The 24,067-nt window shown below is 40.2% G+C and overlaps 1 protein-coding gene across 13 annotated transcripts in view; it reads right to left on the bottom strand.

Moving 5' to 3' along the window:
* The window catches only part of TAF1 (TATA-box binding protein associated factor 1), a 93,234-nt gene that overhangs the window by 5,434 nt on the left and 63,733 nt on the right, over positions 1–24,067 (bottom strand). For 4 of the 13 annotated variants that reach the window (XM_036839221.1, XM_036839223.1, XM_036839225.1 and 1 more), the window contains 8 exons: positions 11,882–11,949; positions 11,421–11,537; positions 11,266–11,271; positions 8,124–8,249; positions 7,222–7,323; positions 6,799–6,955; positions 6,030–6,207; positions 1,626–3,329 (listed from right to left, as the gene is read on the bottom strand). In XM_036839221.1, coding sequence (XP_036695116.1) covers positions 3,107–3,329; positions 6,030–6,207; positions 6,799–6,955; positions 7,222–7,323; positions 8,124–8,249; positions 11,266–11,271; positions 11,421–11,537; positions 11,882–11,949 — 977 coding nt within the window. In that variant the 3' untranslated portion in view covers positions 1,626–3,106. Of the gene's footprint in view, positions 1–1,625; positions 3,330–6,029; positions 6,208–6,798; positions 6,956–7,221; positions 7,324–8,123; positions 8,250–9,928; positions 10,303–11,265; positions 11,272–11,420; positions 11,538–11,881; positions 11,950–14,112; positions 14,196–24,067 lie in introns of those variants that run through there. The other 9 variants (XM_036839228.1, XM_036839229.1, XM_036839226.1 and 6 more) reach the window with 8 other exon arrangements.

Here is a 24,067-nt window from a genome sequence, read left to right as displayed (position 1 = left end):
CATTGTAAAGCAATTATACTCCAATAAAGATGTTAAAAAAAAAAGACTCTCCCCCTCTTTTATTCCTCACAGCCTAGCTTCTTGAAAGAGTAGTCTATGATCTCTCTTGTCACTTCCTCATCTTCCATCTGTCCCTCACCCTCCTGCTGGCTGGCTTCTAATCTCACTCTCTTGCTAGCTAAGGTCACCAGGGACCTCCTAGTTGCCAAACCCAAAGGCTCTCAGGCTTTATTTTACTTTACTTCTCTGTGGTATATATGCTAAGTCTTTTTCTTTTTTCCTTTAAAACTCCTTCCTTGGTTTAAGAAATATCATCAAGTTTTCCTTCTATTTTTGACCACCCCTAAAAATTGGTCTATACGAGCATTCTGCCCTCCATACCCTTCTGACTCTACACAGGCTTCCTGTGTGATCTCACCTACTCCCAAGTTTGCACAAATCCTAAGCTTTCTACCTATCATAGTTTAAACACACATGCTCCCAACCGAACTTAGCTATTTCTCCTACCTTCCACCCTCAATCTGTTCAGTGAATGGCCATCACCATTTACCCAATCACCTAAGTCAGAAACCTAGATTCCACTTTTTTTTTTTTTTTTTTTTTTTTCCATTATCCAATCAGTCACCAAGAGGTACCTCTCATTTCACCCCTACTGCCAATGCCTCAGCCAGTTTAAGTCTCCATCATCTCTCATCTGGCGTCACCCCTCCCCAGCCCATCCATTTTTCACACTGTGCCAGTGATCTCTCTAAGATGAGCATTTGATCCTGAGCCTTGTAATCACTACACTACATGTTTCCTTTATTCCATCCATCCAGAACTACTTGTTGTTCCATGAACAGACCATGTACTTTCATGCCCCTAAGCATTCTGTTCTCTCTGCCTAGAATACTTCCCCCCCGCTGGCCCCCAGCAAACTCCTCCCTACTCTTCATGATCTATCTGAAGGGTTCCCCTCTACGAAGGCTTCTCATCCTTACTTCATAAGCAGAGTTGGTAACTCCTTATCACCATGAAACTTTGTAAATATTTATTGCAATGATCATTTCTTATTAAACTTATTTATATGTCTATCACTCATTCTAGACCTTAAGTGCCCTGCCATCAGAAACTGTATCTTAACGTCTGTATCAGCATCTAGCAGACTACTTGATAAAAATAGGTGGCTCGATAAATGCTGAACGAATGAATGAATACCATGTACCCATCCAATCAAGCTAAACCAAAATTCTGGAAGCCACCTTTCATTCTTCCTTCTCCACTCCCAAATGCCAATTGGTCATCAAGTCCTGTTGATTCTATCCCCTAAACAGCTCTCAAATTCATCCCCCTCCTCCCCATCTTAATGCCACAGCCCTAGTTCAGGCTCCACTACCCCATACTTGAACTAGATTTGCCCCCCTCCAAACCACTCTCCGCACTAGTGCTGGAATTTTTTTAAATTTTTTTATTACAAAAATAATACATTCTTGTAAAAAATTCAAATACAGAAATAAAAGCACAATACCCCACCCAGTAGACACACAAGCATATAGCCCCCTCCCCTCCAATCCCACTCCCCAGAGGTTATCACTGTGAACAGTTTTGTGTATATCCTTTCAGACCTTTTCCTTTGCATGTACACGTATATATAAACACATATAAATACACACACATGGGTTTTGTCATTTACAAAAACGGTATCACACTTGTTACATGATTGTTCAATTTTTCTTCATTTAATATACAGAAAATTTCTAAAACACAAATCTGATTATATCACTCCACTAGAGCGCCTCATTTCTCATAATATAGAATTCACATGCAGTAGCATCAAATTCAAAGCTCTTGACGATATGCTTCCTATCCATCTTTCAGTCTCATCTCTGGCCATTCCAGCATTTGAGGGACTGGAACATAAACCACCTTAAATCCTTTCTGGAACACGGCAGGTACAAACAAACAAACAAACAAACAAACTAGGAACACACTCTGCCATTTCTGGAGTTCGGCCTTTTCACTTCATGTTACACTCTGCCTGGACTTTTCCATCTGGCAAGCTCCTAATAATTCTTCAACAATCAGCTTAAAAATTACCTCTAGGAAGACTTCCCTGACTTTTTCAGACATGATCACTCCTCTATTTTCCCCTATACTTTATATCTAGCTTCTTAATTGCACTTCTCTCACAGTACTGTAATGATTTATTAACATGTCTTGAATTCCACTCCCCCTCCCCCAACTTGATGGTGATATTGTTCAGTGAAAGGAATGCGTCTTATTTAATTTTGCATCCCAAGGTTTTGATGGAATGCTTACCATGGAGCAGATGCTCAGTAACGAATCTGTTGAGGATTTTATGATTCTAGGAACATTTACTGAGTACCTACTCTGCACAGAACCATATCCTGAGCATGAAAGGAAACAGAAGACACAGTCTTTGCCCTAAGGAACTTACCATTTCCCTACCATTTCCCCTGGGGGGGGAGGGACAGAACACATTTACATGGCAACATATCATTTCTGACATATAGGCTGTTTCAAAGATTTACAGTTATTTGCCTCCAATCCATCTAGGAACAAGGCAGTGTATAATCAAATACATAATAAAATAATGGGCAGTTCAGTTTGTCCAAGAGGTTTATGCTTTTAGTGTGGCACAGAGTCCACCAGAATCCAATTCTCTGTCCCAGCAGAGGGGCTGTCCCCTGTTCCAGCCTGCACATTAGAAAATTGAGATGATACCATGCTTGGAAATTTTCTAATACATCAAGAGGACATAAAGTTATTAGTTCTTTCATGATTTCTCTTCTTTCCCCAGGAAAGAATGATACTAAGAGCAATAAATGGAGTTAAAGGGGGCACTGGAGAAGGAGAAGATTGCTCTCTGTTAGTGGTAGGGGGAAGGGGGTTGCTTGGTTTTAAATCAAAGGGTGGCACTGCCCCAGGAAGATCAGGAGAGGTGATTTTTTATCATTTACTTACTTACTAATTTTTAAAGGCTACGGTACTAGTTAATCTGGTGATTTCAAGATCAGACACTGTACAAATATAAACAAATGGGGGAAAGGTGAACCACCTAGGCTGGAGAACAGGGAAGGCTGACCAAGGAGGCCCAAAGGAAGCCTCATTCATCAGAGTCCAAGTCACTGTCCCCAGCAATGGAGTGGAAATCCTCACTGTCCTCCTCGTCCTCTGACAGGTGGACCTGGCTTAGTACGCTCGGCCCAGAGCGCTGCTCTTCCTCCTCCTCATCTTCTTCCTCCTCTGATACCTCATACCCACCGATGCTGCTGAAGCTTGTGTCTTGGGTGTTCGACTTGGGATCAGGCTCCTCATAGCTCCCATAACTGAGAAGAGAAACATGTCATCTCTCAAGCTCGGACACCATCCTCTAGCTGACCAGTCCCGTTCTTGGTGCCACCAAGGGATCAGCCCATCTCACCTCCCCTGGACACTAAAATGACAGTTCTGGACTGTTCTACAGGTCCCTGAGAGAAAAATGATCCTATTCAAAAACATCAACTTGCCAACTTCATATACGCAAGAATCTGAATGAAAGAAACTCCCCTACACCCGAACAACACACTGCCAACTTACATGACCATAAATGCTCTGAGAGCCTCATAGTTTCGTCTGCCACTTACAGCTTCACTCATCTACATATCCAATTAGTCAACAGTCCTGAAGATTCTACCTTTTCAATATATCTTGTCTCTATCCCCTCCTTTCCAGCCCTATTCTGCCTGCCTTGGCTTAGTCCTTTGTCATCCCTGGCCGCCTGCACCACTGAAATCAGTCTTTATGCCTCCAGTCTTGCTCTCCCCCAATTAATTCTTCACATTTCTGCCAGAGTGCTGTTTATTTTTGTTTGTTTGTTTATTCTTAATTTTACTTAAAAAAAAACACAAGTAATGCACGTTCACTGGTTAAAAAAAAATTAGAATATACACCAGAAAAAAAGAAAAAAAAAAACACCAATAACTCTACCACCCAGAGATAATCTTTTGGTATATGACCTTCCAAATTTTTTTCTATGCACTTCACTTTGATGCTTAAACATTTCCTTTTTATTTACAAAATTGGAATACTCTATATACTCTTCAGGAATCTGCTTTTCCACTAATGTTTATAATGAACATCTTTCCATGTCAATAAACATACATCTATAGCATCATTTTAATAGCTGCATGGTATTCCACTGTATGGCTGTAACATGATTTATTTCACAGTCTCTCACTAGAACATTTAAGCTGTCTTCAATTTTCCCACTATGAGAAACAATGCTGTGATAAACATCCTTGTACAAACATCTTGATGAAGGTATTTTATTGTTCCCATGGAATAACTTCCTAGATATGGAATGTGGGGGCCAAAGGGGATGCACGCTTTTTAAGTTTCTGATTTATAATGATAAATTGCTGTATCTCTCTCACCTACCCCTTTCGATTTACATTACCAACCAGTCATTTCAGAATGTCTTTTTCCTCATGCCTTTTCCAACACTGGGCATTATAATTCATTTTAATCTTTGCCCATCTTATAGGTTAAAAAATTGCATTTCATTGTTTTATTGCATTTCTTTGATTCTTAGGGAAGCTAATTTTTCATATATTTATTGGCCATTTGCATTTCTTTTGTAAACTGTTAATTCATGGCTTTTGCCCATCTTTCTTTTGGGGCACAGAGCAACCTTTCCAAAATACAGATCTGATCAAACTACTCTCATTCAGTGTTTGCCCCAAATTTTCAGGCCCTTCATGATTTGGTCCTTACCTACTTCTTTAAACTGTCTCTATTACACGGATCATGATCAAAACCTCCAGCCACACTGAGCTACTTGCATTCTCTAGAAGTGTTTCATGTCTCTGTGTCATCATACACGCTGTTCTTAGTCTCTGGAATGTCCTTCACTTCCTTTTTCATTTAGCTGATTCCTATTCTGATTCAGCTCAGTTTCTCTAACCAGCTCCCCTACTCCACTCCTACCCAAGTCCCAGAAAAATCCTGTCGTTGCCTATCACAGCACTTTTCTTGTTACACTGTGATCATCATCTGTTTGCCTGTTTTAGATTTCCCACTAGACTGAACTCCCTGAAGCAAGGACAACATCCTTGCTTTTGTACTTGTAAATATTTGCTGGATGAATAGACTCTTAACTGCTTTCTGGATACCTGTGGCTTAGATGTATCATATGTACCTTAAATCCAACATGTCCACAGACAAATTCATTTTTTGCCTGCTTTCCCACTCCATCTAATACCTGTTTTTCCTCTTTCTTCTCTCAGTGACATTCCCATTCATTACATATCTAATCTCCTTACCTCCTAAATCCCATTGATCTACCCTGTGAACAGCTCTTGAATATGTCCCTTCCCTTTCTTCCACTCCTAACAGATTCTAGCTGAATTCCTTATCACTGCCCTAGAGTTATTGAACACACAAATTTGATGTTACTTTCTTTTCCTTAAAGTGATGATTCCCATTAACCACAATCCAAATGTCTTAGCATACCAGTTAAGGTCCTCTACAGTATAATCCCTTGCTACTTCTAGAGTCACAACGCCCAGCAACCTCCCTTCTGTCTGGAATTTACTTTGCTATATTTCTGTGCCTTTGAACATACTGTTCCATCTCTAAGGATCTCCTCACCTGCTGCCACTTATCTACTTAGTAGACTCCTATTCATCCTGTAAGGCCCAGTTCAAATGTTCCCTCATCTGTGACACTTTCCCTGATTACTCCAAGCAGAGCGAGATACTCCCTCCTCAGTGGTGACTTGGCACTTTGTACTTAACCTATGCTATGTAGCTCTTATCACACTGTATTTGTAATAATTTTGTTGTATCAGTCTCTTCCACTAGACTGTGAGCTCCTCAAGGGCAGGATATGTCTTGCTCCTCTGTGTATCCCCAAGGGCCTAGCACAGTGCCTGGCCCTAGCAGGTGCTCAGGAAATGTTTGATGGATGAAAGTAATCTGATGCTGGGCCCTCTGACATCATAGCTGGGCACTGATGCCACAGCCCTGTAGCATGTTGCTACCGATTACCTGATGTTGCTATCCTCCAAACCATGAGAAGCCTCCCCACCGTCTCCCTCATAGGACATCATGCTTTCTTCATTTTCCATGCCCATCCTTGTGTTCTCCTGAAGCATGCGGGGCTGTTTGGGTCTTATCCCACCAGATCCCACATCAGAGTCACTTCCACTTTCACTCAGCTGGATAGCTGTGAAAAGAGACAGATCCTGAGATAAGTTTGACAAAGAATTAACATCTTTGGCTTAGTCTTCCAGAACTAGTTAATCCCATGCATCTACAGAGGCATCTTGCCTGGACTCCTCACCTCAGAGGATTGCCTAGGGTCAACATTGACAAGATCTGTAGTTTGGAAAGAGAATTAAAAAATCATTTCCTTTTTCCATTTCAGTGCTATCTATCTGTTCTTTTTCCCCCCATCATCTCCTCCTATACTCATCCCCTGCCATTGCCATTAATCCACAAAAAAATCCCAAAGCAGGATCTTTTTTCTTCATTTTCCTTCCCTATTGCCACATATAACACTTCTATCTCGTTTTTATCAAGTATTCAAATCAAAACTGCTGCTTTGGCATTGCCTTTTTGACTGTCATCTTTTGTACCTTCTGTGTTGTACTTTTTCACCTCTTCTAAGACTAATGAATTTGATCAGCCTATGAGTGACTGCTCAGTACCCTGAGGTCTATTAATGGGACTTCAATAAAAGAGCAGTTTCTGGTAACAGCATATGTGGCCCAGAGCTTCCTCCCAAGTCCTGAGGGTGCCATGGTGAGCTACGTACCAGAGAAAGGGTTATCTCCTTCTTCATCACTCCCGGCATCTTCCTCATCATCTTCTCCTTCAGACATAAGCAAATCCTCATACAGGACACTGGCTTGAGGCTGTTGCACAGTTCCCTCCTCTTCATCTGCAAGATCACCATCTGCATCTTCACCTTCCTAAATGAGACCAGTTGAGGATCAAAGTCCCATTAATCGACCAAGTAAAAGACCAGAAGCCACCACCAGCCACACCCCCCTTGCTGCCTTACAAGAAGTTACATAATTTTGGTGGATAGATTTGTTTAGCTGGTTCTTAAAGTCAGATTGGGCCTCACTATGGAGACCTTCTGATAGCGCCTGGGGATTTGGCCTGTCCTGTACTACTGGGGCTCCTACCATATAAGGGTATAATGTAACCATAAGCTTTCTGTAAGCATACTCACTGGGGCTGGAGTCTTAGGTTTCCCATCCTCCTCCTCATCATCATACCCTTCAATATCTACATCAGAGTCTTCCTCGCCCAGCCTACCTCGGCCCTGGTGCATCTGAGTAAGGAACACAAATAGCACATCATTGAGGGACGTGCCAGTAGGAGGAGTCAACCAAGGGCTCTCACTCAGGACCGATGCTCCTCCCTGATATCCCAGCCAACCCCACAGCTAGTGGGGGCTGTTTACACAGCTCAAGGCATGTGTATTTTCCCCCATTCATTCTTTGGAAATCACAGGTAGGGTTAAAAAAAACAAACAAACAAAAACCCAAAGAACAGGAAGGCCTTAGTCTACTATTACTGTATCATCACAAGGAGACTCCTCCTTTCTAAACCAAGCTTTCCCTAGCTTGTGTTGAACTCTTTGGGACAGAAAAACCCTTCTGGATTTTGTACTCTCCAGTGGAACCCTGACTGAGATCAGCTGATAAGAGTTCTGGCTTCAGATCAGGAGTATCTGCTGATACCTCTATTAAAAACTTAATTTTAAAAATAACTTTAATTTAGATAACTCATATACAGTAAAGTAGCAGGGCAATTATTTTGAACTCTGTCTCTGAATGCAGTTGGTCTTTCTAGTCACCTGTCAGGCTGCTGTGATGCCTCACACACTTTTCACACTTGTACCTTCCCTTAAGTTCTGCTGTGCCTGACTCTGCCCATGGTGACAGAGAGAAGACAATGCCAGTCATGCGGCCTGCCACCGTCCCACCTTGAAATCACATTTCCAGGCCTTCATTCCCAGGGCCAAGGGGTCCAATCATCATCCTTGACACATGTCCACACATCACCACCATCACTCCCCCATCCCCTACCCCCAAGCATACTACCAATCTCACAAGAAGAATATCCTACCTGTGTCACCTGCTTTTCTGGAGTGGCAGTGGGAATATCCAGGACAGACATATTGCTCTCATCTTGAAATACAGAGGCATCTCGAGACATACTGAGGGATGTGTTGGTATCATACAAATCAGGAGGCTGTGGCACAAATCATACAACTTAGCTTCTATTTAGTAAAGGGAGCAAGAAATACAGAGAACTCCTCTTTAGAGTATTCACTGCAGAAAAAGGTCATGCAGAACAATCCATTTAAAGAGAAAACATAGTTTTGACATAGTTTTATGGACAGGTTTTTGGGAATCTCACAAATGTTGCTCATTCTAGCAGAGAGGCATCTGATGTATATGATCAGAAGCCTGAAGCAGAAAAGCATCAAAGCTATGGGACAATTCTATGTCCTAACAGCCTTTATGGTCAATAACCTAATTTCTTCTAAGCCTTGTTTTATTGTTTTTAGGCCCAGGGCTTCATACCAGTGCCATTTGGATTGTTTGGTTTGGAGACATCTAATAGAAAATGGGATAAAGAAATTTCAGTTCCAACCAGAGCATGGAATGGGGTAAGAGCTTATGAGCTCACCAGAGGATGCTACGAGGCAAAATGGCATGGTGAAAAACCATGGACTTTGGAGTAAACTGCCCTGGGTTTGAGTCCTGGCTCTACCATTTGCTAGCAGAGTAACTTTAACAAATTACTTAATTTCTCTAAGCCTTGATTTCCTCAACTGTGAAACACGGATGATAATGTCTACCTCACAAGGTTGTTTGGGAGAATTAAGAGATGTGTATATGCTCCTTACCCAAGGAGCATATCCTTCCTTCTTCCCTCTCCTAAAGAGAACAGGGATTTAAAAAATGGACTATTCAGTGAAAGGAGGGCAGGAGGGACTAAAAAAGAACAGGCTGTTAAAGTAGGAAAGCGTTCTCTAAAAAGCTGGCTAAGGGCAGAAGTATTATGCGGCTATTAAAAAATGTTTTCAAAGACTATTTAATGAAATAAAATGCTCATGATATAATGTGAAGCGAAAACAAGACACAAAATCATAATGACCAATTTCACTTTAAAAATGTGTCTATAAACGCACACGTACACGCATTACAGATTTGAAACATGCCAAAATGTTCACAGTGGTTGGTTCTTTCTGACTGGTGGACTTGATTTTAGGTAACTTATTTATTCTGTATATTTTCCAATGTGTCCCAGTGAACATGTTACTTTTATCAACAAAAAACCCACGTGTGTTACTTTGTTGTTGGTTTTGTTGTTTTTAAAGCAAACAAACAAGGCTGACTGGGAACAGGGTTTTGGAGAAAGAGAGGCAAAAAAGAATTCAAAGCATTACACTGCAAATAAACTAGTTGTGGAACAAAAGAAGAGAAAATCAGGGAATGAAACGCTATGTGGGAAAATGTAAAGCGAGCAATTTTAGAGAAAGTGTTAAGCTGAACGTATGGTGCAATACAAGCTGGGTAGAAACAGTTGAGTGAAGATACATTATTGATTACCACCATTTAGAGCTGGAAGTAAAGTACGATTACTGTCATGTTTCTACACAACAAAATTGTATTATGACAGGTTAAACTTACACAAACACACTTTAATAGCATTTGGGTTTGAGAGTAGTAATGAGTAAGGACAATCACTCATGCGCATCTTCCTCAGGTTTATAAGTAATGCACTGGGCTTACTAATTTAAAACGTGTATATATGAGCGAAGGCAATGATCAGAGAGTGAACTGGAATAATGAAGAGGCAATACCTACACCCTACTCCTCATAGGAGATCCTCTTAACTGCACAAAACAACAGCTACTGCTCCTGAGGGAGAACAGTTGCCAGGTTTTCCTCGCCATTTGAGATAGTTGGGAGGGGAAGGGAAGAACGGAAGATGGCTTCTGGGTCTAAGGCTCTGACTCACCAAAGGGCTAGCCTTAGGCTGTCACAGAGCAGAGCAAACCACACGCCACTCAGTAGTTAGACTCGCCTGGGGAATGATGGCTAAAACCCAGGCTTTAACTTACCACAAAGGGTCTTGCGGAAGCTGTGGGCCTATTAGCAAATAGGACCTTCCTGGGCAACATCACTCACCCAAGCCCCCTTGACCCAATCTGCCCACACACTCCAAGAGCCTTTCCTTGTTCTGGGCCTGGAAGAAGTATCTTAGGGCTCTTTATACTTGGCCCCTCAGTGGCCTAGGTTTTGGGGTGAAAGAGAGAGTAAAAGATAGATAGGGAGAGTGCATGAATGAGATATAGACAGCAATTATCCAACAGAGATCACACAGGTTGCATTATTAGTTCAGAGTGAAACCTGAGCAGAATGGAAAAACGTTTTCCAGTGGGAATTGGGAGAAATCTGCATTAGAATATTTGGTTAAATTTGAAAGGGCCTCTGAGAATCCTGTAGGTGACTTTCATACAGATAAGGAAATAAACATTTCCTGAATGTCTACTATGTGCTGGGCAAATGACCTTGTTTAATGTTTACAACAATCTTGAAAAGTACACTTTAGAGAAACGGAAACTGGATTAGAGGGGTTAAGTTAACTTCCCAAATTCACAAAGCTAGATAGCAGCAGAGCTAAGACTCAAACCCAGGACTGTTTTATACCAACCTTCATGTACTTTCCACTTTACCACAGTGCCTCCAATACAGTTATATTCTGGTAAGTCTTATTTTTCAAATATACCAGCCCTCTAAGAGTATAGTATAGATGAAAGAGACTCTTAGTATATTCAAGGGTCAGATCCGAAAGACTAAAAATTTCTTATTAATCTTGCTCTCTAGTCTTTGAAATGAAAATTGAAGAACATTATAAAACATTACCTGTCTTCATTTACGGGGAGAGTGAGTCAATCCAGGAAAATGGGTGACATCTGAGCTACACTGAGATATCTCAGAGGGAATGAGTAATCAGGCATCTATAAGGCACAGGAACAATGTGGCCCATGTCTATACTCTAGGGATGTCCTAGAACCCCAATGCATGAGGCAAGGGAGCTCCAGAGACTCAAGAGAATGCCTTTGGCTATGGTAGTCAGGAATCTGGTATTCCTAAATACTGCCTAAACAACTAAGACCCCACCCCATTCATTCATCCCATATCTGTCTCTTCTGGATTCAACAAGGCTACCAAGACCCACGGCCCTCACTCACCTTAGCCTTTGAGAAGACAAGAAAGCACACGAAAGGCATATGAAGAGGAAGGACAGAGAAGAAGGGTATCTCAGTAAATACATCTGTTAACATGCTCCCAAGTTCCCAAACCAAAAAGAAAACTGTAAGAGGAAGCTTCTAGTCCTCAGACTCACCTGAGGTGTGTAAGGCCCTGGGGTCATTGGGTCCAAGCTTTCTAATTCTGCTTCCTCCAAAGCTGCTTCTTTAGCTGTGCAAATATCCTTCTCAAGTTGAGTCAAATGCTCATCATACTGAGAAATAAAGAAAATTAGTGAATTCATTCAACATTTGTTTTAGACACTGGGGATACAAAAGTTGTAAAAGGAGCAAATGAAAATCCTTGTCTTCGAGGAGCTTCTATTCTAGTGGCAGGACACATATGGTAATTAAAGTAAATAATTACATAGTTTATTAAAAACATTTAGTGCTAGGTAAGAAAATAAAGCAGGGAAGGAAATAAGGGATGTGGGTTGAGGTTTGGGGTGGGATATTACGTTTTAAAACAGGATAGGCAGAGAAGGCCTCTTCATCACTCTAGGGAACAAAGGGATTCCAGAAAGCTAGATCCTAAGGGGACCTCCTCTTTACCACTTACCTCAGTCAATGTCTGGTAACAGACGTTCACAATCTCCTGAGCAGTCTTGGTATACTGACTTTCAGGCCCTAAAAATGAAGAGAATGCCATTACCTTTGCAGACTTCAGTTCCAGAAATTTACATTGTCACCAGTGGTAGTGTCCCATTATCCTAGATCCAAAGAATCATGCTTCAGCTTTAACTTGGACTCTTGCTCTACTTTTGGAGGTGGAAAATTTCAAATACATACAAATACAGAGACACTAATAAAATGAACTCCCACGTACCCATCCATTACTCAGTGTCAATGATTATCAATACATGGTCAATCCTGTTTCATTTACACCAACTTTGACACTTCCCAAATTATTCTGAAGCAAATTCCAGCATTTCATTTCATCCATAAATTGTTCAGTATGTGTCTTTAAGGACTCTTTAAAAAAATAACTATGTATGATACTATAATGGTAGATACATGTCACTATACATCTGTCAAAACCCACAGAATGTACAATACCCAGAGTGAACCCTAATGTAAACTATGGACTTTGGGTGATAATGATGTGTCAATGTAGGTTCATTGATTGTAACAAATTTACCAACTTAGTGGGGGACGTTGATAACAGGGGAGGCTGAGCACGTGTAGGCGCACAGGGTATATGGGAACTCTCTGTACCTTCTGCTCAATTTTGCTCTAAACTGCTCTAAAAAATAAAGTCTATTTAAAAAAGAAAAACCAACTGTATTACACCTAAAATAGTTAACAATAATTCTTTAATATTATTAAACAGCCAGTCAACATTCAAATTTCCCCAACTGTTTTACAAATGTTCTTTTACATTTGATTTTTTGGAATCATAATCCAAATAAGGTCCACACACTGCATTTGACTGATGTGTCTCTTTAAGATACTTTAATCTATTAGGTGATTCTTAACCAAACTACACAGCTCCCCATACAGTTTTTGTCACAAGTTGCAAACTGGTGGCTTGCAGGTCAATCCAGTTTTATTTGGCTCACAAAAAAATCAGTTCAGGTGGTGATCGTTTCATAATGTGCAGAAATGTCAAATCATTGTATTGTACACCTGGAACTAACATACTGCTGTAGGTCAATTATACTTCAATTAAAAAAAATCACTTCAGTTTGTGAAAATGGATTGAGCTGTGCACTCATAATATATACTTTTCTGTACGTAAACTATACCTCAATAAAAAGTTAAAAACAATCTTAGTTGGCAACATTTAACAATCAAGAGATTTCATATAAAAACCCAAATGTCTGGCTTCTCTTAAAAAAGTGAAAGATGTGGCAACACAGGGTTAGCATTCTCATAATGCACCGATGGGCTGGATCTGAGTAGCAGCTGTCCCTTTTAGATAAGGCATGTGTTTCCCAGGTTACGTTGGTCCCTACCAGGTCTGCTTAACTCATTTACGCCTGGACCCTGAAAACATCTGACTTTTTATTCCCTGCCTTAAGTGCTTTATAATAGTCTTTAACATACTGTTCATTCACCTACTCATTCATAAAACATTTTTGAGTACCTTCTAGGCGCCAGGCACTAGACACAGAAAGGAGTAAGATATAGACCATATCCTCAAGAAGTTATGGTCTAGCACAGTGAGATAGACTATAAACAAATGGGGCAATACAATGCAGTGAAAAAATCTATACAGGGCTCAGTAGAGGCATAGAGGAGGAAGTGGCCAATTCTGGGATGTAAGAAGGAAAGAAGAATTAGGAAAGGCTTCACAGAGGAGGTGATGCTTGAATTAAATCTACTATTTATCAGGATGTAAAGGATAAAAAATATACCACGTGAAGTTTTCGTGCTGTAACTACTCTGATTATTGCAAGCTATTATACAAATAAATAAGTCTCCTTCAGTTAAAATCTCTCACAAGCATAGGTCATCTGTTCTTTTTTTTTAATTAATTAATTAATTTATTTATGGCTGCGTTGGGTCTTTGTTGCTGCGCGCGGGCTTTCTCTAGTTGCGGCGAGCGGGGGGCTGCTCTCTTCGTTGCGGTGCGCAGGCTTCTCATTGCAGTGGCTTCTCTTGTTGCGGAGCACGGGCTCTAGGCGCGCGGGCTTCAGTAATTGTGGCACTCGGGCTCAGTAGTTGTGGCTTGTGGGCTCTAGAGCGCAGGCTCAGTAGTTGTGGTGCACAGGCTTAGTTGCTCCGCGGCACGTGGGATCTTCCGGGACCAGGGCACGAACCCGTGTCCCCTGCATTGGCAGGCGGATTCTTAACCACTGAGCCACCAGGGAAGTCCCAGGTCATCTAGTCTTTATAAAAGATAAGTAAAGTTGTGTCCTCACACAAGCTGACTGTGCCAAACACAAACCAGAAAGAAAACGCAGTCAACCAAAAGATATTCAGGACATGTAGAAAGACAGCCAGAGCTGGCTCACAGTCAAGAATAGTTTGAGTGATAAGAAGACCGAAGCTGAAGTTTCTGAGTTCTAATCTTCTAGGGCCACCAGTAGGTTGGTCCTCAAAGTACTGACGGAGACAGACTGCAAAAGTTATCAGACAAGCTTTCATGTTGATAGAAATACATGATGTTAGAGAAAACAGGCTGCATACAGGTTAGAGCCCTCCTTCACCAAGCCAGTACAACATCAGCTTATTGCAGTATCCTGGCTCTTATACCTACCTACCTGACTCATCGCTCAAATTCCAGCCTATAGATTAAGAATTCAGCTCTTCAGTTTTGAAACCTAAACATAAACCAACCCTTTCAATATCTCAATGCTCTCATAATACAAGGAAAAATTAGTTTTATACATTTGCAAAGTTTTCTCTTACTTTAAACCATTTAAAAGATGTGACCTCTTCGTCGCCCATTTTCTTTGCAACACACAACTCTAAATAAATACCCACGGGCTTCCCTGGTGGCGCAGTGGTTAAGAATCCGCCTGCCAATTCAGGGGACACAGGTTCGAGCCCTGGTCTGGGAAGATCCCACATGCCGCGGAGCAACTAAGCCCGTGCGCCACAACTACTGAGCCTGAGCTCTAGAGCCTGCAAGCCACAACTACTGAAGCCCATGCGCCACAACTACTGAGCCTGAGCTCTAGAGCCTGCAAGCCACAACTACTGAAGCCCGTGTGCCTACAGCCCGTGCTCCGTAACAAGAGAAGCCACCGCAATGAGAAGCCCATGCACCCCAACGAAGAATAGCCCCCGCTCGCTGCAACTAGAGAGAGCCCGTGTGCAGAAACGAAGACCCAATGAAGCCAAAGATAAATAAATAAATAAAATAAATTTATATTAAAAAAAACCTAAAAAAATAAAATAAATACCCACTAATAAAGCCCCCAGAATATAAAAAAATACACTTACTTATATAGCTGAGATACTTCTCTGTGTGTTTTGATTACTAGCTGTGTCTGTTCTCAGTTTTTCACAGTCCATGCTCTCAAGAGCTACAAGGGTTTCAGCTATTTAACTCTATTACTCTACTATATGCAAAGTGGCACTGAAGTATAATATTTCGGATGAAAGATGGTGGTGGAGTTGGCAAACCACTGTTAACACCACCAAAAAAGGATAAAAATACACAGATATTTTCTTAACCCTACCTATACCGGAAATTCTTTATTTATTTGTTTGTTCATTTATTTATTTATTTATGGCTGCATTGGGTCTTTGTTGCTGCACACGGGCAGTGAGCGGGGGCTACTCTTTGTTGTGGTGCGTGGGCTTCTCATTGTGGTGGCTTCTCGCTGCGGAGCACGGGCTCTAGGCGCACAGGCTTCAGTAGTTGTGGCACGCGGGCTCAGTAGTTGTGGCTCGCGAGCTCTAGAGCACAGGCTCAGTAGTTGTGGCGCACGGGCTTAGCTGCTCCACGGCATGTAGGGTCTTCCTGGACCAGGGCTTGAACCCATGTCCCCTGCATTTGCAGGCGGATTCTCAACCACTGTGCCACCAGGAAAGTCCCTATACCAGAAATTCTTGAATGGAGTGGTAATGAGAGAGATCCATGAACCTCCTGAAACTGTAAACAGAATTCTGTATATAATACATATTTTTCTGAGTAGAAGATCCATAGTTTTCCATCAGATTCTCAAAGGGGTCCATAACCATCTGCATAATGCTAAAAATATTGCTCTATATTCTGCAGCAATCAGGTGCTTACTAAAAGTAGGATGATCAGGGCTTCCCTGGTGGCGCAATGGTTGAGAATCCACCTGCAAATGCAGGGGACATGGGTTCAAGCCCTGGTCCAGGAAGACCCCACATGCCGTGGAGCAGCTAAGCCCGTGCGCCACAACTACTGAGCCTGTGCTCTAGAGCTCGCGAGCCACAACTACTGAGCCCACGTGCCACAACTACTGAAGCCTGCGCACCTAGAGCCCGTGCTCCGCAATGAGAAGCCACCGCAATGAGAAGCCCGTGCACCGCCATGAAGAGTAGCCCCCGCTCGCCGCAACTAGAGAAAGCCTGTGCACAGCAACGAAGACTCAACGCAGCCAAAAATAAATAAATAAACAAACAAATAAAAGTAGGATGATCAGCTTTAAGTTTCACAGCTTAGGAAGAAAAGAGTCATCCAGTGAAAAGACATACACAGACAACAGGGCCTCTGCGGGAATAATAAAGATACTGTGGTTACTGTGGGGGGAAAAAGAGGAGGCAGAAACTGAATTCCAATTTCCCGGTCCCTAAAGGATTACTATACAGAAAATCAGAATTTATGAAGAGTAATTTCCAGGATGACATGAAAATCAATGTGAAAGATAAAACCGCCTATGAATTATCACTGTGCCCTACAGGAGAACAAGTGACCCATTTGCAAAAATGTATGTTTTTCTGAATATATTTTGTTTTTCTTCTCTCTCCTTATTTAGTAAATCATGGCAAAGGAACTGTAAATATCAAAGAAATATATTTATATTTATACTTTGCCTCATTCATAAGGATTGGCAGTAGCCTACAGAATCACATGTAATTCAAATCAAATGTCCTTAAATAGTGATAATTCCAATGACAGCTTTGGAAAGTTGATATTCCACCAAAATCAAAGAAAATTCCTTTTGTCATTTCTAAGTTAATTTCCCTCTTTAGTAATGTCAGGAGAAGAGAAGAAAGTTACAAGCTTTGTGGTTCCAGTCAGAGAGGGAAAACAAGTATTATTGCTATCTAAAAGGTTTCAGAGAAAAATACCAGTTGAGTTGGTGAGCAGTCCTGCACAACCAAGAGAAGGGGGTTTGTGATCACTTCTAAGCTCCTATTTCCTTTGAGAACATTTCCACAAATACTAAAAATAACCTTCCTCCTAAGAAGATAAGCACTGTGCCAAAACAAGCATAAATTATTATCCTGACAGTGAACGGTGTGGGGGATATGCATGTGTTGCAATGTGAATCATTAAAATTAAAAAATAAAATCTCAGTAGCAGTAGAAAGCTTTAAAAAAAATCAGTGCCAGATTTAAAAAGAAAAAAAGGAAAAATCTGCACAGCTAATTCCTAAAGAAACTAGAACTACTAAATTCAATTATGCATAGTCCACAGATCCCAAAAAAGATGAGCTTGGGCTCTCCCAATTCTTAGATATTTATCTCAAACTAGGTCCAGAAAAGGTAAAAAGAGAAGTGAATCTAACCTTTCAGACTGTAGCTAGGCTCTTTACATTAGGTATGACGTAGATCAAATGCAAATTAAGATGTTTAGTTTCCAAGATAAAAGGTTTGAGCTCTCAAACCATTGTAACAGAACTTTACTCAGAATCAGGACTAGAAACTCAAGAAGCTAGAAAATCCAGAGGGGAACTGGGGTAATAAATCTCACTGGGCATGGGTAGGATCTACATTCAGGACCTACCTCGTTAAAAGTCCCAAAGAACGTTAAAATACTTTTTTCCCCCAAATGGACCATTCCATTTAGCAACTTAAAAAATACATACATAGCCTTAGCTAAACACACTCATCTCATATTTCTACAACAATTAGAAAAATAACAATATAGACAATTCAAAACACCTTTTCTTGAAGAATAAAATTTATAACAGCCTAACTCTTCATTTTTAAGTACTTACTGTAAGCCAGGTATAGTGCTAGGCTCTGATGATACAAAGATACAAAAATAAAAAACAGAACAAAACAAACAAAAAACAAGAGATAAGTCCTTGTGCTTGATGCCCTTTCAAGGCTTCATGGAAGATAAATATACACAAACTCATAATTTCAATAACATACCAAGCACTAAGGGATCGTAGAGAAAGTAGCAACTGTGTCAGAGAATGAGGCAGTGTTAAAGAACACTTCTTTGAAACTGTTTTCATCAGGTCAACAGTGATATGCTAACTGCCAAATCCACTCAACATTTTTCAGACTCAACCCTAGAAGTGCTATGTTACATATGCAATTGACGTTCACTTTCCCTTGAAATTCTCTAAGCCCAAGCTTCTACAGCACCACTCTCCACTTTTTCTTGGTACTGCACCTCTTTCTTTGGCCGTTAGTTCATTCAACAGATATTTACTGAGTGTTTACTACGTGCCAAGCATTATCCTACACACTGGGGATATGAGACAGACATGGTTCCTGCCTCCATGGAGCTTACAGCAATCACTTATTAGATTTAGGCCATTTTTCTTTCTGTGCCCATTTTTCTTTCTATACTCTTCACCTACCTCTACATGATGCCAACTGTAATAGCTTATATAGAATAAACACGGGGAAGTTAATATTGATTTATATCCTTCACGGTAATAAGGTTTTTTTTTTTAATTTTTATTTATTTATTTATTTATGGCTGTGTTGGGTCTTCGTTTCTGTGTGAGGGCTTTCTTCTAGTTGTGGCGAGTGGGGGCCACTCTTCATCGCGGTGCGCGGGCCTCTCACTATCGCGGCCTCTCTTGCTGCGGAGCACAGGCCCCAGACGCGCAGGCTCAGTAGTTGTGGCTCACGGGCTCAGTTGCTCCGCAGCATGCGGGATCTTCCCAGACCAGGGCTCGAACCTGTGTCCCCTGCATTGGCAGGCAGATTCTCAACCAATGCGCCACCAGGGAAGCCCGGTAATAAGGCTTTGTTTTGTTTCTCCTGGCACCACAAAAAATACACTGCCTTGACAATACATTACAGAAACTCCTAGGCTGACAGAAAGCCTATTTTTCTATATCTCCTTTTTCTTTTAATAAATAATAATTTTTATTTTCCCAAATGCTGTTTTTGGAAATGTGGGCTTTGTTGTAGCCTTAACACTTTCTGGTGCATATTTGTTTTCTAGCATATTATAATATCTCGCTCACCATAAGTACAGGACTTTCAGTGAGATGATGCCTTGTAACAGATTGCTATATCACTATTCACTAGCTCAATACAGTACATAAGAGAAGAGGGCTAGTAACTTATGGACATCTTATGTCTATTCCCTATCAAACTTAAGCAGATAATGAATTCTTGAACAACAAACAAGTATTCTCACAGAAATGAAATGTCAAAAGACAATTACCACTGGGCAATCTCCCTCTACTTCAACCACAGTATTTATTTATATATACATACACACACACACACACATTTTATTGAGGTATAGTTGATTTATATATTAGTTTCAGGTGCATAACATAGTAATTCAAAATTTTTATCGATTATACTCCATTTAATTATAAAGTATTGGCTGTATTCCCTGTGCCATACAATATATCATTGTACCCTTTTTATACATAGTAGCAGCCACAGTATTTTTTTAAAATTGAAGTACAATTGATTTACAATGTTGCGATAGTTTCAGGTGTACAGCAAAGTGATTCCATTATACATCTATATATATCTATTCTTTTCAGATTCTTTTTCATTATAGATTATTACAAGATATTGAATATAGTTCCCTGTACTATACAGTAGGTCCTTGTTGATTATCTATTTTATATACAGTAGTGTGCATCTGTTAATCCCAAACTCCTAATTTATCCCTCCCCCCACCTTCCCCCTTTGGTAATTGTAAATTTGTTTTCTATGTCTGTGAGTCTATTTCTGTTTTGTAAATAAGTTCTTTTGTATCATTTTTTTAGATTCCACATATAAGTGATATCATACGATATTTGTCTTTCTCTGTCTGACTTACTACATTTAGTATGATAATCTCCAGGTCCATCCCATGTTGCTACAAATGGCATTACTTCATTCTTTTTTATGGCTGAGTAATATTCAATTGTGTGTATGTATGTGTGTATATATATATTACATCTTCTTTACCCATCCATCTGTTGATGGACATTGCTTCCATGTCTTGGCTATTGTAAATAGTGCTGCTATAAACATTGGGGTGCATGTATCTTTTTTTTTTTTCTCGCTGTGCCGTGCAGCATATGGGATCTTAGTTCCCCGACAAGGGATTGAACTCATGCTCCCTACAGTGGAAGCGTGGTCTTAACCACTGGACCACCAGAGAAGTCCCCTTGCATGTATCTTTTTGAATTAGAGTTTTCATCTTTTCCAGATAAATGCCCAGGAGTGGAATTGCTGGATCATATGGTAACTCTATTTTTAGTTTTTTTTTAAGGAACCTCCATACTGTTCTCCATAGCAAGCAGCCACAGTATTTTTAAAAGCAAAGTAGAAATCCAATTTAGATTTTTTTTCCAGAAACATTCAAAATGATATTCAGTTCACTCTTTTGCCTTTTTGAGTCACATATGAACAGATTTTACTTAAACAAGATCACATACTTAGATGAATGAAAAATTGTCCATAATATAATGTCAACTGAAAAACGAAAATTGTAGAACAGAATATATGCTTTCATTTGTCAAAAAAAGAAAAAGTATATGGTGTGTACAGAAAAAGGCCCAGAATGCTTCACACCAAAACTAACACTACTCTGGAGAATGGGATGGGTAAAGGAGAAGGACAGGGAGATTTTTCCTTTTCACTATATACAATTCTATATGGTTTGCTTTTTTTTAATGCACATGTAACTTTTTTATGATGGAAAATTTTAGTTTAAGTTATATACCTGAATTTTACAGAAATAATTTGGCAAAGATTTTAAAACACTGATAATCTCCAGTGTTGGACAGGCTGTAGGGAAACAGGCATTCTCCTTCACTGTTATTTTTATTATAAACAGGTATGGCCCTTTTGGAACACAATTTTAGAACATCTATCGAAATTTCCTACAAAAATATTCCTACAAATGTGCAAGGATATCAATTATGATATATATATATATATATTTATGCTATGGAATGTATTAAAAAGAATGATAGAGATCTCCATGTACTAACAATAAGACAGGATCAGTAAAGATGTCAATTCTCCCCTAATTGATCTATAGGTTTAACTCAATTCCTATCAAAATCCCAGCAAGACTTTTTTGTAGATACAGACAAGATTCTTCTAACATTTACGTGGAAAGGCAAAAGAATAAGAAAACAATTTAGAAAAAGAATAAAGTGAAAGGAATCACTCTACCTGATGATAAGACTTACTACATAGCTACAGTAATCACGGCAATGTGCAGAGGGACAGATAGATACATAGGTCAGCGGAACAAAGTAAACCCAGAAACAGACCCACACATTTAACTGATTTTTTACAAAGGTGCTCACAGCAACTCACTGGAGTAAGAACAGTCTTCTCAACAAACAATAATGGAACAATTGGACATCCACAGGCAAAAAGAAAATGAACCTCAACCTAAATCTCATGCCATATATAAAAATAAATTCAAAATGGGTCATGGGGCTTCCCTGGTGGCGCAGTGGTTAAGAATCTGCCTGCCAATGCAGGGGACACGGGTTCAAGCCCTGGTCCGGGAAGTTCCCACATGCCGTGGAGCAACTAAGCCCATGCGCCACAACTACTGAGCCCACGCGCCACAACTACTGAAGCCCGCGTGCCTAGAGCCTGTGCTCTGCAACAAGAGAAGCCACCGCAATGAGAAGCCTGCGCACCGCAACAAAGAGTAGCCCCCGCTCGCCACAACTAGAGAAAGCCCGCATGTAGCAATGAAGACCCAACGCAGCCAAAAATAAATTAATTAATTAATTTTTAAAAAAAATGGATCATGGATTTAAATGTACAACAATAAGAGAAAACCTTTGTGACCTTGGGTTAAGCAAAGACTTCTTAGAGACATACCAGAAGCACAGTCCAAAAAGAAAAAATTGATAAATTGGATTTCATCAAAATTAAACATTTATGCTCTTCCAAAGTTACTGTCAAAAGACTGAAAAGAAAAGACACAGGCTAGAAAAAAATCTTTGTAAATCATATATCTAGGGACTTCCCTGGTGGTGCAGTGGTTAAGAATCCGCCTGCCAATGCAGGGGACATGGGTTCGAGCCCTGGTCTGGGAAGACCCCACATGCCGCGAAGCAACTAAGCTCGGGCGCCACAACTACTGAGCCTGTGCTCTAGAGCTCGTGAGCCACAACTACTGAGCCTGCGTGCCACAACTACTGAAGCCCGCGTGCTGCAACTGCTGAAGCCTGTGAGCCTAGAGCCTGTGCTCCACCAACAAGAGAAGCCACTGCAATGAGAAGCCCGCGCACCGTAACGAAAGAGTAGCCCCCGCTCGCCGCAACTAGAGAAAGCCCACGAGAAGCAATGCAGACCCAACGCAGCCAAAAAAAAAAAAATCATATATCTAATCATATATCTAATAAAGGGCGTACCTATAAAGAACCCTCAAAACTCATTAATCATAAGAAAACAACGCAATTAAAACCAGGGCAAAGAAATGAACAGACACTTCACCAAAGAAAATATATGGATGGCAAACAATCACATGAAAAGATGTTTAACATCAACAGCCATGAGGGGAATGCAAAGTAAAAACACAATGAGATAGATGAATGAATACAATTTTTTAAAATAGTGGTAATACTAAATACTGCAGAGAAACGATGATTCATACATTGTTGGTGGGAATGCAAAGTGGTATGGGCACTCTGGAAGAGTACAGCAGTTTCTCACAAAACCACACATGCATCTACCATCATATTCTTAAGCATTTATCCCAGAGAAATGAAAATTTATATTCACACAAAATCCTGTACACTAATGTTCACAGCAGCTTTATTCATAATAGCAAAATACTGGAAAACTGAATGTCTTTCAATGATTGAATGGTTGAACAAACTCTAGTGAGATGGAACACTCCTCAACAATTTAAAAAATTAACTACTGACACACACAATAATCTGGATGGATCTCAAGAGAATTATATTTAGTGAAAAAAATCAATCTCAAAAATATTATATTATTCTTTATATAACATGCTCAAGTTTCAAAACTATAGAGATGGAGAAGAGCAAAGAGGTTGCCAGGGAACAAGGAGAACGGTGGGTGCACATGGAGGGACATGGAGGCAAAGGGGTAGCGTCAGGGAGTTCTTTTGTGATGACAGACCAGTTCTAAACCTTGATGGTGGTGGTGGTGGTGTGATGGCATAAAACTGCATAAAACTATACACACGCACAAATGAATATACATTTTTTTAAAGGTGCAAATTGAATAAGGTCTGTAATCTAGTTAATGGTAATGCATAAATATCAATTTCCTGATTTTGATATTGAACCACAGCTATGTAAGATGTCACCATTGGAGGAAGGTGGGTGAAGGGTATATAGGACTCTACACTATTTTTGTAATTTCTTGAGTCTAAAATTATTTCAAAATGGAAGCTTAAAAAAGAGGATCAGGATATATTCATGAGCAAAGAGAGCAACTTACAGAATAATTATCTATAAAAATGAAATTTTTGTAAAAAAAACCCCAAAAGTTAAAAACTATTTATGTGTAATTACTTAACATGTTTTGTATAAGTACAGAAAAAAGTATAGACAGATATACGCCAAACTGTTACCTCTAGGGAATAAAACTATGGGAGATAGGAGCAGGAGGGCAGGAACAAGTGTTTGTTTGTTTGTTTTTCCCAGGAGAAGGATGGATTTACCACTTGCAGCAAGTAAGGAAAACACTGGGGATCTTTCCCAAAGCAGTGTCTCCGGAAGAAGCTTTAATATTTAATTCTATCTATTTCTGTATTGTTTGACCTTTTTGTAAGTATGAATTATTAAAGAGGTCTATCTGACAGGAATGTGAATGATAGGTTAGAAAGAGATAAGTCTAAAGGCTGGGACACTGGCCAGGTGACTACTTATTGTAATAATTTAGGCAAAATATAATGAGGGTTTTAGTGATATGCTGGAAGTTGGGGATTTATTCAAGGGAAAGAATCAAA

Source organism: Balaenoptera musculus, chromosome X (assembly GCF_009873245.2).
Source record: "Balaenoptera musculus isolate JJ_BM4_2016_0621 chromosome X, mBalMus1.pri.v3, whole genome shotgun sequence".
NCBI classification, from domain to species: Eukaryota; Metazoa; Chordata; class Mammalia; order Artiodactyla; family Balaenopteridae; genus Balaenoptera; species Balaenoptera musculus.
The sequence above is the reverse complement of the archived record's forward strand: the minus strand, read 5'-3'. Positions and strand labels throughout refer to the sequence as shown.